This window comes from Camarhynchus parvulus, chromosome 12 (genome assembly GCF_901933205.1).
Source record: "Camarhynchus parvulus chromosome 12, STF_HiC, whole genome shotgun sequence".
Taxonomy (NCBI): domain Eukaryota; kingdom Metazoa; phylum Chordata; class Aves; order Passeriformes; family Thraupidae; genus Camarhynchus; species Camarhynchus parvulus.
In genome coordinates, this window is record NC_044582.1 from 3,174,190 (window position 1) to 3,193,146 (window position 18,957).

At 42.2% G+C, this 18,957-nt stretch overlaps 1 protein-coding gene across 1 annotated transcript in view; it reads right to left on the reverse strand.

Moving 5' to 3' along the window:
* Nucleotides 1-18,668, reverse strand: part of IPPK (inositol-pentakisphosphate 2-kinase) — a 29,772-nt gene extending 11,104 nt beyond the window's left edge. The window contains exons 1-4 of the mRNA XM_030956902.1: nt 18,530-18,668; nt 5,274-5,321; nt 1,484-1,579; nt 674-740 (exon numbers count right to left, since the gene is read on the reverse strand). Of these exons, the coding sequence (XP_030812762.1) occupies nt 674-740; nt 1,484-1,579; nt 5,274-5,321; nt 18,530-18,610 (292 nt within the window). The 5' untranslated portion in view covers nt 18,611-18,668. The remainder of the gene's footprint in view (nt 1-673; nt 741-1,483; nt 1,580-5,273; nt 5,322-18,529) is intronic.
* Nucleotides 18,669-18,957: the final 289 nt, after the last annotated feature.

Below are 18,957 nucleotides of genomic sequence, written 5' to 3' on the forward strand. Positions count from 1 at the left end.
AGAAGCTCTTTTGCATGTTACACAGGCTTATGGGAAGAGTAACATTGAAAAAAAAATCCTCGAGGCTTAAAAAAAATTCCTGCTAAAAATGGACAGTGAGATTCACTGTTGTGAAGCACCTGGACACTTCCCCACAAGCACAATGCAATCCCCAGCAGCTGTGGACACACTAAGATTAACTTGGAAAAATAAAACTAAATTCTATCATTCCCTTCCACCAGAGAATCATTGGGTTTTTAACTTTTATTAGACACTATCAACTTTCCTCACTGGTTCCTGCCACTGTGGACCTGTGCTCACTACATGTAAATTAATTCCTTTTTTTTTCCTGGATGAAAGGCATCAAAGCACTTGACTACAGTACTTTGATTTAACACTGTATTTATCTTCAAGGAGTTCTGCTAAAGCAGGAGTTTCTGGCCATTCTCAGGAACTTTTGGGAACATAAGACACCACAAGGGCCAATCTCTTTGCCTATTTTAGAGCTATCACATACTACTTTTAATTCCAGAACAGAATGCATTTTTTCCACAACAAAATTTCAACTTATCATTGTCTAAATATTAAAAAAAGTTTCCTTATATTCTGTAGTGTGATGCTTTTTTTACTTTAGAACAAAGGAAAATGCTTTACATTGAGGAAGCCCCTTTCTAATCCCACCCCTGGCACTTACCTGGCCTCTCTGGCTGGATTTTCAAACAGAGCTGTCTTACAAAGTCTAAAGGCAGTTGAATAATTTCCTATTGGGGAACAAAAAAGAAAACATTTTAATGCAAAAATTAATACCCAGTTTGGGAGTCTTGAAACGGAGCAGCAAAGTTCAGTGGTTACACACAGCACACTGAAGTCTGCAGTCAGCAGCTTCTCCCTCTGATTCATTGTGAACACCTCTACCTGCAATCACATGTAACACCTGCCCCTCTATAAAAACCAAGCACTCATTTAAATAAATGCATAGCAAAGAGCATTTTCAGTGCAAGTTTAATGTATGTGAAGGAACCTGCATCACTTTGCCCTTTCCACAAGTGAAAAAGTCCCATGTCTCACATCCCAACCCTTCTTTGGCAGAACTGTGTAACTCAGTTCCAGGTGAAGCTGTAACTTTTTCACTGATCTGGTGTTCAGTGAACAAGATCTGGCTGCCCCGAAGAACAGAGCAAGGGAAAAGGTGACCCCTGACTGCACAGAAACCTCAACAATTTATATGAACCAGGTTTCTCCCCTTGTTTTGCAGTTAAAAATCTCTCTCTCTCACACACACCCCTCTTGCCTTAGGCAGAGCAGAGAAATGACCACACTTTTCACCAGCCAAAGCCCTGAGTACAACCCAATCACCTCCTCAGCACAGAGCAGGCTCCTGTTTGCATCCAAATGCTTCCTGTGTGCAAACCCTGTTAGTTCCTTTCACTGGCACTCAGTGTTCCCCCAAACACTTCAGTGTTTACAATGCCTAAGCCATTTATTGTAAAAACAAATCATTTACCCCATGGTGAACATAGTTCTCCCCAAAGAACTGCTTCATCACATGTTTTCCGAAGTCCACAATGTTCTGCAGATGGTGTAGTATTTCCTCTGGAGTCTGGAAAACAGAAATGCAGTAACTGAACTCCAAAATAACAATAAAAACCCTCCAGAACACACACACATCCTGGTCAGTGATTTAACAAATAACTTCATTGCTGAGCTTGGCAGGTCAGGGCACACTGAAGTCTAACAGACACATCAAAGGTGAAAATTTGTTTCCCTACTGCCTCCTCAGGGCTGGGACACACAGAAAAATGGTCACAAAAGATGATTCTTCAGTTTCAGGAGACAAAGCAGAGAGAAAGTGACAAAGGTGGAACAAGGGGAGACTGCTCAAGACTCTGACCATTATTCTTAAAACAGCTCAGAGAACTCCAGCAGCCCAAAGAGGCACCCAGCAGCTGCAGAGCAGAAGAGGCCTGGAGTGTCACAAAACACATCATGGAGATTGGGAAGAGAACAGCTGCAAAGACTGAGCCATACTCCAAACCTTGGCATGAACAGGTACAGAGCCTGCCATCTGTCCCAAATCCTGCCCCACACAGTGAAAAATCTTACTCTAATGTGATATTCTGTAATTTCATGAGGAAAGGTTTTCTATGAGACAAGATGCCAAAAGTTAGAAAGGAAGCTCATGAGTACTGGAAGCAGGACAGGGACAACTGCACAGTGAGACCTGGACAGACTCCCAGCAAAGGGGCTGTACAGCAACATGATCCCATTCCCAGCACTCCAGCACACTCTGCTCCTCTGCAAGGTGTTTTATTGTTGCAATAGAGAACCTCCAAGCTACTCTGTCCTTTTGTAACACACACAAAAAAAACAAAACAAAAAAACCACCCAAACAAAAACAACTCTTAAAACCTCACAATAAGATTAAGTAGAGGAAAAGAAAGTGCAACACTTGGGTACGTGTTAGCAAATCAAAGAGGAAAAACAAGAGCAGGAGAAAAAATATATAAGGAGAGCAGAGTAAGAGGAAATAAAATATTAGAGGACAACACCCAGACACTGACATAGCCTAAAGAAAGGAGGAAAGACCGTATCCAGCACTAATCACAAATGACAACAGCCCCTTCTTTAACTTACACAAATGACAAAAGCCCCTTCCCTAACCTACACAAATCCTGGGTGGTGAGAAGGCACATTACATCATCTCATCAGGAACAGAAATCTCAGCTAATTCCCATTTACAGATGGTTCTGACCTGGTTTGCTGACGTACACAGCATCCCCAGGCTTGTGTTTGGTTGGGGTTAACTTACACACACAGACTCTCAGACTGAGAAATAAGCATTGCATTTAAATTTACTGCTGTCACTTTTACTACATGGAAAGAGTCACCAGTTAAAAAGATCAATACAACCATAAAATTATAAATCAAGCTTAAAATGTCTTTAGGAGCAAGTATATTTGCTATATCTAAATGAAACAAAAAACAACTAACAGGCTATGTGGGCATCACCTTTTAACATCAAAAACCACTAAGATGAAAAGCTTTTGAAGGGACCCATCATTAATGCCAGCTCACTCACCAAAACTCAAATAGGCTTTATACAATAATTTTAATTCTTTCATGAAGAAGATCATACACTAAAATAGCAATATGCAATTAAAAGCACTCCCTGAGGCTGACACTTGACTTTCTATTCAAGCAATGCAAGCTCTCCAGTTATATTATTGAGTCTTTTTGAACCATAACAATAAGGTTACAATGCACAATAATACCAACTTGTTCAATTACTGGATTATCTAATCCCAAATTCATAATTAAACAGATAATTAAATGTACAAAGCAGCATCCAGACTTCTTTACCCTTCCCAAAGGAGTTAAGCAGAAGAGACTGAGACCTATTTGTTCACATCTGAATTTCAGTGTGTGTATTACTAGAAAATATTTTGCTTGAACTTCTTCCTTCAGCATTGTTTCCCTTGGATGACCTGTGATGTCATGCACAGACACAGAACACTTCAGAACCTAACTCATTTTGCTTAAGTCAGGAATACAGATTATTCCTAAAAAAATAAACCAAAACATTTTCCCTGTCATTCTTGCTATGTTCAAGTTTATCTCAAAACTGATTCTCCAGGCTTTGTTTACTGATCTGATAATAAAAGATTTATTCTGTTCTGCTCCTAGAAAAAATGGTCCTTTAAAAAAATCAATCACCAGAATAAGTAAATATATTCAAATTACAAAACCTTCTGTTTAGAGGGAATTGTGTATCACCAAGTCCACACATTCCCAATGCAAAGCAAATGCAGAGCTGGAGCCAGCTCTCCCTAAATGCAGCCCTGGAATGTGCATGCCCAGCCTCAGTGCTGTGGTAACTGCAAAGTCACTTCCTGTCCTCCTTTGTGATTCTCTCATACTCTGTCAATTTGTTAAAAACAATTACTATGCAACAATCTCTTTGAAGTTAAAATTAAAAAATTGAAAAACTAGAAAGGAAAAGGGGCAGGCATTCAGTGTTCTGCTTTCTTAAACTGCAGCAGGCTGACTTTTTACATAAAGTTGTGGTTTGTCCTTTGCTGCTATACTAAAAATTGAGATAAGCCCTGTTTCCTTTCTTGTGGTGCTCTGGACTCATCACTGCTCTTGTTAACACTAAACATTATTATCTTGGGCTACTACCAAAGCACAAGATACATTTTTGAAATCCTGCCAATATAAGCAGCTCAAAAATCTACTTGAATCGTACTTTGGTTTTACCAGATCTTTTTTCAAGTTAAGTAGCAGCAGAAAGACCATCAAATAACTCATACATGTGCTGTGTTCACCAATTTTGCCTTCCTCTGCTTTAGCAACTTGTCCCTTGTAAAACTGAATGCTTTTCACATTCATCTTCCTGATTTAAAGCAATGAAATGTCCTTCCTAGATGTTTATTTTACATTCATCCTTGTTTCTTTTTTCCTAAAATTAGGCACACACCAGTTCCCAGTAGAGCCCAATGTTTTCTGTACTCCCCTCATCAGAACAATGTGTCCCTGTGCCTCACACAGCCATGGTTCAGGGGCTGCTGAAACTCAAACCATGCCCTGTATCTCTCAGGTAACACACCCTAAAGATTCCTCTCAAGCTGAGGAAATGAAAGAATTTGAACCTTGTGCTCTCTTTTCTCATTTTTCTTCCTTGGAACACTGTGTTTATGTTCCACCTTTGGTTTTTTTATCATTTTTTATCCCTGTTAAAAGAAATCTAAAGTAACTCACTTCAGCTCCTTCTCAAGCAGGAAAACCTTATTGTACCATGGAAGAAACTGGGAGATTGTAACAGCTAGGACACTCAGTCACCCACTGACAAAGGTTTTCTGTGAACATTTCATGTGTTTGTTCAGACTCCGTGGCTTTTTAGCTCCTGAACAGGGGGTCAATGGCAGATCCTGACCATGACACCAGGTGTGTGCTGCTCCTGTTCTGTCCCACCTGCCCACAGCCAGGAAAATTCCTTGCTTGCTCAGCATCCCTGTGCTCCCACAGGTGGATATGGAACATTTACACTGTGCCACAGCTGGAAGCTCTGCCCTCTGCCCCACACAGAGCCTGTGGTATCAGCACTCACATCAGCCCAGTTACATAAGGCAACCTCAGATTTCCTCCTGTTGCCAAAGCCCCTGAAACACAGGCACATTTCAAAACAGCCATTTGTTCTTACTCCTGCCAGCCGCAGCTCTTTCACATGTTTCTTGTTTCTCCTCACACTGGCTATTAGTTTACCCAAGGGCATTCAGGACAGGTTTAAATCTTACCTTGTTCTGGTTGGGGGGGGACTTCAGGAACCGTAGCACCACACAGCGCTGGAGGAAAACAGGAAAGAACAGGGATGCATTAGCATTTATAAACACCACAATTGTCTGACTCCCCAACGCACCTCTCTGAGAAATTAAGGGAAAAAAAAACAAACAAAAAAGCACATTTTAGATGGTTATTTCACTCAACTTGAAATCAAATACACCAGCTGAAATCAAACACAGCAATGTCTGCTGCCAGCTCTGCCTTCAGTTGAACGAGGCAGCCACTCTGCATTTCCAGTCACCAAGTACAGCAGGGAAATGCTCCCCCAGCTTACAGCACTGCTCTGAAAATCTGGAAAGCTCACATGGAACCACAAACACCCCGACCCTGGCATTTGTGCACCAAAGCTCCCCAAAAGGGACACAAGGCCCATTTCACTTACAGTATCAGCAGAGCATTACTAATTATTAAGGACACACTTACCAGTTACCAGCAGCAGCTACACAGCTGAACTCAACCCTAAACTAAACCTGTTGTGGAGTAAATATATAACACAGGAACAAATATAGCAGGTGTCCAAATGTTTTACCTTAAAACCATAGAAAAACTCACTATTTGTTTGTAATTCTTACAATTCTTATCAGTTTTGTAAGGATTCAAAAAGCTTGGCACTTTACAAACTAAAATCAATGTCTGACACAGTGTTAAGCACCTGCAACCTTAAAAGGCAACAACAGCCCTGCCTCTGGTCTACCTAAATAGCTGATACCAGAGATATTTACTTCCACTGATGTAGTTCAGCCTATTCAGGTACAATGGGTACAATACTGGGCACCACAGAAGGTAGAGACAAGCTCTGTTTTCCAGAGTTACCTCTTAGCCAGTCTGTCTCCATTTGGGCCTTCCCAAAACACACCAAAAAGGATTACATCCATTTAAAGCACTACCACAGAAGTACATTCAGATTTGCTGACAAAGACAATGCAGACAAAATGTCCCAGATGCACTTCAGCTTTATGGAATCCAAGCTTTTTCCCTTCCAAATGATTTGCCTTAAAAAGCTTCCCATAGCATGACAGCACCAGATCTATTCCATGTTTCAGAGCTGAAAGCTGTTTCTGCACATGCTGAGGGAGAAAGCTGCAGATGCCTTTAATTACTAACATTGAAAGAGGAAACAAGCAAAACTAATGACAGTGTGCCACCCAAAACAATAACAAAAGTGGATCCAGGTTCAGACATTGCCACTGAAAGCCAGACAAGGCCCCTTCCAGATCTATAAAGCCTCACACCACCATAAATCTCAACGTTCACCCACATCTGGAAAGCACTCTCACATAAAAGGATACTTTGCTGTTAATTTGATTTGTCCTGCAAGATGAATGCCCCAACAGCAAACAACATCCCACAAGATTCCCAGAGTGGGAATTACAGTCCCCTGGATTTGCCAAGATGCCTGGTGACACTTCCTCTCTCTCTGTCATTATGCCCTACACATGGGTAACAGAGCCCAGGCCTGAGGAGCCTGTGGCTCTGTGTGCAGTGGGTTATTCTTACAGTGCTTCAACCATTTAGGTCTCCTGCTTTAATTATTCATTGGTAAGTGGATCAGTGATGGAGTGAACTGATTACCACTTCCAATCCATTGAGAAACATGATTCTGTAATCTTTCAAGGCTAGTGTAGATATTTATCTTTTAATCAGTTCCCAGCCAAGATTCCAACCAGTGCTCTGGAAAACCTGACTCAGGACAGTATTTGTTCATCAGCCAGTCATTTCTGATTTGGCAAAATGACCAAAATTACATATGGCAAAAGAAGAACATGTTGCTGGCCTAAAGATGTCAAAAGGAAACACAGCACTGTTCAAACAAACTTCACAGATGCACTTAAACCAGCCAGCCCAAACTACATTTCAGTAAGACCATTAGATGATTAGAGGAAATAAAAAAAAAACAAAACCATCACCAAACAAACAAAGATCCACCCCAAAACCAAACATCAAAAAAACCCTTCAAACATTCCTTTCCTGTTTTGAGGCAAGTTTCCAGCTAGATACATCCCTTTGTGCATTCAATACCAGTTCCACAGCACCAAGGTTAATCCATCAGATGTCACAGGTGCCAACTGCTTCAGAAGTATCACCACCAAAAATATTGGCCCACATTTTTCATGCTATTGCATTTCTGATTCACTTGGCTGATTCTTTACTTGGAAATATTGTGGGTGGTTGTTGCCATGAGGTTTTTTGTCAGTTATCTTAAAATGCCTTCAATTTTTGTATATTTACAGATTGAACATCAAATATGTGCCATACTTATCTGCATGCACGAGAATGACCCAAATTCCAAAGGGAATGGATCTCTGAAGAGGCTGTCACTACTCCTTAGCACTTTGAGAATCAGCTCAACTACATCCTAATGCTCCCTGCATTTCCCTCTCACAGCCAGTGGAAGGGCTCACAGAGGCACCTGGCACCAGCAGAGTATTCAGTGAGCTGGGTAACAGTCCCAGAGAGATAAAAAGATGAAAAAAGCAGGCTGCAAGCAAAGGAGAAGAAAAGAAACAGTGCACAGATGTAGGTAAATGTAACACATACAACATTAAAAGGCTTCCTATCTTTTCATGCAAGATAAGTTAGAAAAATAATGAATTCAAAGGAAGAATTCTCTACAATTTTTTTTAATCCCTGCATATGTTCAGTCTCCATTTAGTGACAAAAGACTAAAAATAACCCACCCATCAGAACATCACACACTACAGCTCTCACTCTCAAATAAGGAATTTAAGGACAACTTTCACATGAGCAGCTTGATGGCCGATAACAATGTTCTTAGTGGCTCCAGGCCCATCCTAGGCCTACAACAACAACCCTTCCCAATTGTTATGGAAAACTGAAAACAAACACTAGCAACAAGGATACCAAAACTTGTGTCTCTAAGACACTTCCACAAGCGCTGGGCTGGAGATGATGTAACCAGAGGTGTTGGGGCAGCTCCATCCCCAACCACGGCGTTTGGAGTCTGCAGCCCGCAGTTACAGCCCCACCAAGAAAGGCAAACACCTCTTTAGCACCCCATCAGCACACAATTGTTTGGCTTAGAGCAGAACAAAGTTAAGGACTGCCAATAAGGAGAGAAGGAGCTGTGAAAATAGTCAAAATCGGTGGCATCACAGAGCAGCAGGATGTGTACACACAGCTCTTGTCCTCGTGTGTCCTGGGCTTGGTCCCCAAAAGCTTACCTGTGAGAACTTTTATTCTCCAGAGCAGTTACTACAGCTATTATATTAATCTTACTCAATAAAAATCCAAAAAATAAAGTAATCCTTGGTAGCTCAGCCAAAATATGACTGGAATCAATCCAGGTACTTTGGATTAGGCAGTAGAATTATGAAACCAGGATAAAAGCTTACATTTGTTTCTTTACAGCTTGGTGTTTGATAATGACCTTATTCGATGACCTCACTGTCATAAAATGCAGGCCTCCTGAACTGGAGAGTTTTTAGAAGTTAAACACAACTGGGGCAAATCTATAATCTGGATATTCCCCTTCAGGGAACAACCTCGTTTGCGTCATGATTTTTTTCAGGTCTCTTGGAACATTAGTAACAAAAATCTAGATAAGAGTTGGTGGCAGTGAAAGAAATAAGGAAAATTTAAATTAGCTCAACTGCTGGTAAGATTGCTTAGATATACAGAAAGATGTGTATTTTCCCTCTGCTCACGCAGGTTTAAAATAAGTTTCTGTCCAAAACCACAAAGAATTAGCCTGTCCAAACACAAAGCCTGGGAAACATCAGCTTCTCCTTCTCCAAATAAGCAGGTTCACGTCATTTGTTATTACTCTAATATTATTCTAAGCAGCACACATTAACTGCTTTTGTCTGGAGGCAAAGCACTACTCTGACATCTCCTTCCAAACTGGAAAAGATTCTCATCTCCTCGATTCCCAACTTGGGCTCACATATGCAAGATCCACTGGTAGAGAACAAGACTCTGAGAAGCAACTTTTTAATTCCCAAAAGGAACTCCACCCCCCTTCCCACACCCATCATCTTCCTCACTCCACAACACCTCATAAATTCTGGCATCTAAAAACTCACCAGTGTTTTTGCAGGCACTATTTGCAATTTTACATGACAAAGTTACCTACCAGCTGCTTAAAAAGGCACACAATACAGAAACAGAGTAGCTAAACCCATCTTTCTTTTAAACTTGTGCATATTAAAGTCACAAGTTTCCAATTATAAACACGGGTGAAACACTCTCCAAGACTGGTAACAAATCTTCTCTACAATTTTTACTCTGCTATTTTTTGCAACTAATTTCACACACCACCACCAGCCACTGCCAAAGGAGATGAAGATACAAAGTCAAATACTTTTGGAGAAAATAGTGTCTGTAAAGGCTCTGAATTTCTTTATACCTGATTACTTAATTCACTGTTTTGCTGACCCTGAAGAGCTACCAAGAACTTATCAAACACAGCTTAAGGATGCCAGACCTACCACTGAGGTTATTCAGTGCTACCTAATCATTGTGGGTTTACAACAACCTACAGCAATGGCACCTACAGAAAGTACATTCTGATTTTCAATCCAAGGAGAGAGACAAACTGAACACAGTGATATGCAAATATTGATTATTGACAGCTCCAAGGCTACTCTACATGAACTACGGAATTGTTTAGGTGATATTAAGCTATTCCTGCAGTAGCACAATGCAGCTGCATGCACTATTTCCAAACTAAAAAATTATTCTGACTTTTAAAATTCCACAACCCCTACAATTCCAATTCCCCTACATCCCACAACCCCTTCAATTCCAATTCTAGTTTTAGGGACTTGAACAGAAAACAATGGTTTTCTGTTCAGGAAATGCAATTTCTGGGAAGGAGGAAAATGGACAAAGAAGTGTTATCTTCACATTTCAGAAAAGACAGTGACAGGGAGAGATTGTGCTTCTGAGAAATGGTGGAACTCAGTGAAAACATGCCCACCATAGTGCCCAGGCACTTCAGCCAAAGCTTACCTTCATGGTACTCAACACAAGACATTTTCGAAGGTCAGTGTGCTGTGCAATGTGAAGGGTTATGAGAGATGGAAACAAACTAAGTACTAGAAAATTTTGCAGCTTTTGAATGAAATACACTGGTAGTATCATACACAATTGTTTTCCAACTCAGTTTTTTCTACATAAGGTGGATAAGATCACACAAAACAAAGTGAGGAAAGCTACATTTCCTGCCAGTATGGAGGAAGTTTAGCAATTGCTCACACATAGTGCAAAGAAGCATTCAGAAATAGGAACAATACTCTTTTATTTAGCACAGGAGTCCTTGAAGAACAATGGTTTTATTTCTTAACGTGAATAAAGGATCTCTGACATGGCATCTGGCTTTACACCATTCAATATGCCAAACCCTTATTTGAAAGCAAACCCCCCATGACACTTGTTTTCTTTAGCACACAGCTTGCATCAGACTTCAGGTGCTCATTACAATCTTTTTTTTCTGCTTGGTTATGATCTTGATTCCCATGAGAGTCAAGCACTACCTCAGGTTTCACTTTATAGCTAAGCTTCTATAACCTTGCAATGCACAGATGGTACCAATTCCAAGAGAATTTAATGATTGCACTCTGCAAGAGCGAGAAGGAAATGTCTGCCCTTCAGCCAAAGCAGCTAATCAGAGCACCTGAAATGATATCAAGTGATACACCCACTGCTATGAGGTGGAAACACATACCAGAGAGAGAGCAGGATGAATAAACCCATTGATGCCTGGCCCTCAGTGTGCATTGGCACTGCCTGGGTAGCACAGCACATGGCCCTCATGTCCTTGCTGTGAAACAAGGAAAAATGCTCCTTAACATTTAAAAGCACATCAAATACCTCATCCATCTGTCAGACAGGTGAGTTGTAGCAATCAGAACATAAAAACACATCCTAAGCTCCCTCCCTTTAAGCTGCTCTAAAGCCTCCTCCATCAGCAGCACACTCTCACCAGCTTTAAGCTGCCAAGTCATCTGATGGTATGCAGGGGAAACCAGGCATTCCAGGAAATTATTAATGGGGGGAGGAAATACAGAGTCAAAACAGTAAAAGGGATTAGAATGAAGTTAAATAATTAAATGGACAGTTAGAACAAGTGAATAATCCTCAGCATCCAGAACAAGTCAACCAGAAGGCACCTAAGCCAGCCTTGTGCTCATGCAGAATCCAGTGACTCTGCTCCTTCCTGAGCAAAAGCAGGCTGGGGAGGACACTTGCAGGAGGTCAGAACACATCCTTGACACTTTATTCCATGTCACAGACAAATCCACTGAAAAGCTGGGAGGGAGGAAGAACCAAAAGAGTGAATAAAGCAGGCTCTTAGACTGAGCACTCCTACACAGCTTTGGGTCAGCTTTACCCAAAGCAACCAACCCACAGCCACTGTCAGTGAGGGCAGATACAGAAAAGGCACAGAAACTCCATCACTGCATTACAAGCACTTGTAACAGACAAAAAAGAAATATTTTTGAGATAACAACTTGATCTCAACTGCAAAAGGAACTCATTCAAGTTTAAGCCAGCACTGAACCCAACCAAAAAATAAAACAGGATCATTTTTAATCAAGGCTAATGATCTCCTGAGCTTGACTGCAAAACTGGGATTGGTTGTACATTTTCAATGGATATAGCCTTCAGCATTCTCAAAAGTCACACACACACAAGAAAAAAAGGCCCAAAGTAGAGTTTGAATTTCCAAAGAAGGTCACCAAAAGACAAGTCTGCTCCAACACTCATTATCAGCAAAAGTTAGCACCTCTGAAATAAATAAGTATTCTGCAGGGAGGAGAGAGGTGCTGCTGCTGCTGCAGTTAAATGATCACTGTCATATGGGATTAGTGTTAGAGCACAGAGCTTCTGCCTGCTATCTCCATCCACACTCATGCTGTGCTTCCCCATCTGCACCTACAAAACTCAAGGCACTCTTACAAGAAAAGTTTTAATTGCTGCCTTTCTGCTCTCTCTCCTCTCCACATGCAGCCCTGCTACCCAATGCCACCTTCCTTTTCACTTCATGGAAGGCACTAAACCACTCTGCATTCAGAGCATCCTTTCAGTGCAGAAACCTGGGAAACACAAGAGAACTTTACATCTAACCACTGGCACAATACTGAATTGAAATCCCAATACAGAATTAAAATTCCTTGATGCTGACCCAATCTAATAACTTGAGGGAAGTGTGTGTCAATAAAAAGCTTCACAGCTAATTCACAGAACTGGAAGTACTTTCAACTTTTAATTCTTTGTTTATAGTCAAACCTTTGTAGATTGTACTCAAGTAGAGTTTGGTCAATTAATTATGGCATCAGCAGTCACATTGTACCTGTTTAGCCAAAGAACTAAAACAAATACAAAACTGTCTTTTTTTTCATCCACTGACCATAGATGTGTATGTAAACATCAATTAGCCAAGGTCAATGCAAGGAATCCTGTTTAATACAGGTGTCACAAAGGTTCCCAAATTCCACCTCAAACTGGTGATTGCCCTCTGTTCATAAAAACTTCATTCTTGTTCCCAGCAAGACAGGCATCTCTTCCTTTCTTTTCACTGATGACACACCCTGATTACATACTTGGCTTTTTCAACTGGTTTTCATAGCTGCTTCAATTTGGGCAGAAGTTCCTCTGGTTGTCTGTAATAAGTAAATAAAATGCTAAAAAATCAAAAGCAATGACAACTAAGAAAAAAGATCTATTACCTTTAGTTGTCAAGCTGTCTTCCTGTCCTTTTGTCTAAGTAAGCAAAAGGTGTGCAGGTGTGGGGGTTTTGTTAAACACTGTTTTGTTAGACACTGCTGAGATATGCACACACCCAAAAAAAAAGACAATGCTGGAGAGTCCAGGTCAAAGAAATGCCCTTTGAAATTAAAAAAATAAAAACCAAAAACCAAACATCAAACAGAACAGACAGAAAATTCTACAGAATCAGGTGCAGAACTCCTCCCTACATTACATGATTGCCAAATCCATCAGAAGCAGGAATCAGCACGGGTTTGGAATGTAAATACCTGAATCTCATCAAGGAGACAAAAATGTTTAAGTTCAAGTCTTATCATAACTGTGCCTTTCCCAATTAGTCAAATTAAAATTCAATAAATACAGGCTGCATTTTGCTTTTTCTGGTAATATTGTTCTGTAAAAGAACCAAGAGAGCAGAATGTGGCCATATTTATTCAGAGCAATATTCAGAGAAGGCCATTATTAACAAACTATTGTATTTATAACCACAGGAAGAGCAAAATTTCCCTAACTGAAGATTCTTTAATATAGAAATAATCAGCCCGTTCTATATTTTCATGAAATCAAGACAGTTATAGATATTAATGAAAAGAAAAATCAATCAGAACACAACTGAACAGAAAACAGAACACAACTGAAAAAAAAATTTGCTTTATAGTCGGGGACCTGGAATTTTTCAGGAACAGCTGGGAAGTTTAGGGGGACATCAGTACTTACACAAACTGCAATAGCACAAAACAGATTCAGGCAGCTCCACACAGAAAAACAACAGAAGAAACAGGCCACACAAGTTTTGGGACTTATACAAAATGACATCACCAGAAAAAGCACCTTAAGAAGATTCTCTCAAGAAGACAGCAAGTAATGATCAGCATCATCCCTTTCTGCCAAACAAGACCAGAGGAAAGCTGCAGATAATTAATTCATTCCAACCAGAAGCTTTCAACTCTTTCAGCAACACCCTTCTGTCTAAACATACAATCCTGTCCTCTCTTCAAGTAAGTTCATTGCAACAGAACTGAACTTGTCATTATTCTTATAAACAAAACAACCAACAGCCACAGAAAAACTTTCATAATGCAAAGGCACTATGAGGAACAATCATCTACCCTGATTTGACACAAATCCCTTTCTCATAGAGTTATTGCAAAGTCCCAAACCAAATCCCTCTGTCCTCTCTGCAGAAAGTGAGCTCCTGCACTGCTTTGCAGCCATCACAATGCAGGTGCCAGCAGAAGCAGCTACAGACACAGTGAAAGCAGAGCCTGCTGCTAAAACACCAGATCCCCCTGTCTCCCTGCTCCTCTGCTCACTGCAGGGCTCTGTGCAGCCAGCACAAGGATTAGGAAGGATGCTTCTTAAGCAGCACTGGACATCCTGCATCTTTACCACAGGTCCTGAAGGGAAAATAAATATCCCAGAGAAGAGACATATTATTTGTCTAATACAGGCACCAAATTTGAGAATCTCCTGCAAGCTTCATTACCTGGCTTGACTCCCTCACCCAGACTCCTTAGCTGCTTCCCTTACCTTCTCCATCTCCCCTCCTTTCCCTACTTGTAAGCTCACAGATGCTCTGGAGATGGTTCATGCATTTCCCAATTAAGTCCTGTACCAGAACCCAAAGATATCTGCTGGAGCTGCAAACATTCCAAGACACAAAGTAGATGAACACCAACAATCCAGGCATTTGAAGCCATAAACCATAACCTTTTGCAACAACATGACAAGGTTGTTCTAGACCATCTCACTGAATAAAAACCAAGCTGGGGGAAAAAGCCTCCTATTTTCCACTTCCCCACACTCACCCTGAAATGCAAGTTTAATGTTCAAATGTATTTCAAAATGAGGCTTTTGGTTACCACAATATCCCAACACACAAGAAGTAAAACAGAGGCCAGGAGGAATGTACATACTTCATGTCATAAAGCAGCTACTGCAGACTACCAGCACATGTTTCAACAAACAGCAGAAGGAAATCCAAGTTATTATCCCTAGAGCTGCTTACACTACTTTCTACAAACATCTACTGAAGCCTTTTGAAATGAAGTGTTAAGTGTCCCATAAGAGCAAACAACTTACTCAAGTGCAGAACTCCAAAGGAGGATTTCCAGGTCTGATCTGGGCTGCAGAAAGACACAACAGCTAACCAGGAGATAAATGCTCTGCAGCAGTTCCTCTGAACCCTCTCTACTGCTCATGAGTAGGGAGGACAAGAGAAAGCATTGCTTAGCTCTCTTTTTAATAAAATCTGAAGCCAAATTTGAAGCAGAAGGAGTGACTCTCCACTAAAAAACTCAGTGGAAAAGAAATCTCCTTTCTAAACCACCTGGATGGCTGTGATGGTGCTTGGTTGAGGGTTTGTGGAGCTGTATCTGTATCTGTCCTGCAGCACAGATGTCTCACCAACACCTCAGAGTTACCAGCTGTATTTCACACTGGAATCATGAGGAAGGTAAGTTGTCTGATCATTCTAGCTGTTCAGCAGACTGCAAGACTACACAAAGGCCTTTTGACCACAACTCAGTTTCTGTTTGAATTAATTCATTTACAGCTTCAATAAAAACCAAAAGGAAAAGCTTGATAACCAGAGAAATTTGTACCATAGTTCTGTACATCTTCTGGAACTTTAGATTCTCCAGAGCTGAAACTTTAAAAACTCATGAAAGCAGAAGTTTGAGTGCTCATCAAGCAAGCAAGCACAGAGCTCCAGTGATAACAATGGGAACTGGAAATGCTCGGCAGGCATTCCATCTTCACTCACCGGATCACTGGCTAAATGCTGCCAAACTAATTAAAGTAACTCTATAAAGCTACCACTGTAAGAAGAGATGCATTGAACAGCCCATGCAGTGCCTCAGGATCCTTATCCTGCACTGGAGGGATAAGGAACAGAGAGGCACTTGCAGTGATTTCAGCACACAGTGAGACTCCTGTCACTGTTACATCCTGCAGGATTAATAACCAGCAAGAGGAAAAAGCGCAGTGAGCACTGACAGCACTTTCATGGAAACAACAGAGCGCGTTCCATAGGATGCCAGCACATCCCAGTGCCAGACAAAGCTGGAAAAGCGGCTGCGTGTCGCCTGCGTCCAGGGCTTATCAGCTCCCTGCCAGCAGAGCTGTTTGCTGGGCATGTGACTTTTCCATGACCAACTTTTTAATTTGGTACTCTACCGGATTAACAATGCGTTACATTCATATCTTAAAGGGCAACCTACAGGGAATGGAGCAACCCCAGGAATTAAGCAGAGCCTTAAACACGGGAGCACCCTGTGATGACATGGGCCTCACGGCCCTGTCTGTCCATCCCCAGGGCACCACAGCCTCACAGGCAGGAACAGGAGTGTCCAGCCAGGCTGCCCACCCTGGCCCACACACCCTGCACTGCAGCCAGACCTTGCACAGAGCTGTTATCAGCTCCAAGGCACGGTGCAGAGAGCAGGAGTTCAAACACAACACCCTAGACCTCATTTTGGGACAGGCAAAGCAGCTCATGCCCTCTTCTCCAAAAGGACAGGATTCACTTTTTTGTTGAAGTTTAAAAAACAAAACTTCTCAAATTTTCCAAAAGCTAGAAGAGAGGCTTAGACATAGAGAGGTAGGGAGCAGCTTTCTCTCCACATTTCAAAACACCACTCCACATCAGAACATGGAAACCACAGAGGTTCCAATCTGGCCTCTCACTTGTATCTGAGCATCCATTCACGTCTCTCCCACCATCACCAAGTCCCTGTCCCTTCCATCCGTACTGATACATAAAAAACATGAACTGGGAAGCTACCGAATGAAGTGAGAACAGTCAAAATCTCTTAGCTGTGCTGCTGATCCCTCCACACAAACCTGAGAATAACTTCACACCAGATCACAAGAACGATGATTAATGGTCCAAGCATATCCTGTTCCTAAGAGACACAAAGTTACAATTAACATCTAAATAGTATTTATAGGCTTCAGGTTTACCAGACTTTGTCATCAGTAGATACAAAGATCCAAAATGTAAGCTTTGCTGTTTCAAAGTTGTCTATAAAGGAAAAATTGTATCTATTTCACTTTCACTCTAACTTTAAAAAGTTTTAGCATCTTGTTAAAAAGAGAACTGGCACGCTCAGCAGCTATTCTGAATCACTGGCTGACTTCCTCACTTTCCACATCTTTAAAGATAATCACAATTACATCACTAATAATCCATTATTTATCCTGATTCCCGTCATCCAGTGACTGAGAAGTTTCGACACTGCCTTTTTCAAAGTTCAATGTGACAGGAAACAAAATCATACATGGTCTTCTTCCACTAAAATTGCTTATAAATAGTATTTGATATAAAGAAAAAGGGGGGAAAAGCCAGAGTCACAGAAGTGCCCCTCCTAAAGTTTGGAGAGCACCACAAGATTTCTAGCATTTTCTCAGGCTTGGAATTTGTTAATATCTTACATCTAATTCGTACTTATAACACAGAAAACAGACATTAAAATAATCCAGTATTTTCAGCCATTCATTTAGACATAATTTTAAAAAATTATTCTCAAGATTCAACTCTTATTATAGATCTTTTTCTACAAAAATCCTACATTTCAACATTCTGGTTTTGCTGAGTTTTGATCTATGAATCATCAAGAACATTCTGTGGCAAATCCATACCGGCTTTTAAACTAAAATACAAATACATCTTTAAAGCACAAATACAGCCACAGGCACTTTTTAGAAAAGGAATAAACTCCTTCAAGGGGCATGTATCCCAATACATTAAGTAAATAATGCACATGGTAAGGGGGGCACGAATACACTGCCAGCATAAACTGACAAAGTCTGCTTGATTGGATTCAGCGTCTTTAATCATTACTGCTTCAAGCGCTGAATCTATTTTACTGGCATTTTTTAACAAAATACACCTCCATCCCCTGTGCCCCCTCCCACCAAAAAAAAAAAAAAAAAAAAAACCCAGACAAACAAAAAGGGGAAAAAAATTCAACATAACAAAAAACCAGCCCAACAGGTACACGGGAGAATGGGGATGAAGTGACCGGCGGGGTCACAGCACAGCAGCTCTGTGGCAAAGCCAAAAACCCCAATTAGAGTCGGGAGCCCGGGCCAGCACTGCAGCGAGGGCTCAAACTCCTCGCCGAGCCAGAGCCGGTGACAAAGGGAAAAACACGCCTTCAGCAGCTCGCTTTCTCCTGTCACATCACCCACACCCGGGAATGATGATGGAAAAGGCGAATTTTTAGCACTTTTCCCCGCAGCTCTCATCTCCAGGCGGCAGCTGCGCGGCCATCGGTTGCTCTCCCTCCCATCCTTGCTGGCCGTAACGGAGGACCCGGGGAAACGCCCGCTCATCCTTCCCACGGGACGGGCCCGATCTCCCCGGGACAGAAAACTCCTCCGGCAAAGAAAGCAGCGAGGGCGGGCGCCGGGGCCGAGCGGCCGCTCCCGCCGGGCCGTCCCCCTCACGCGGGCCCGGCTTGGGGCTCCCCCGTACCTGGCAGTGTGAGACGACGAGGCTCTGGTTGCCTTCCCCGTGGTACTTCCATTCATTCTCATCCATCTTCTCCACTTCCATGCCCGGCCCGGGCCGCGCGGAGGGCAGGAGCAGCCGCCGGCCCCGCCGCCTCACGCCGCCACCATCGCGGCTGCGCCGCCCGCCCTCGGCCGCGGGAAGTCCCGCCCGCCGCGGGCGCCATCTTGGAGCCGGGCAGCGCCGCCGGGGCCGCCATGGCGGGGCCGGGCAGCGCCGCCGGGGCAGCGGGAGCCCTCGGGCGCCGCCCGGGCAGAACCGGCGGCGGAAAAGCATCTTCTACCTGCGGGAACGGCCGGTCAAAGGAGGGGATGGCCCCGCTCTGCTCTGCAGTGCTCTCACCTTCAGTCCTGTGTGTAGTTTTGGGCACCACACCGTAAAAAAAGGGAGTA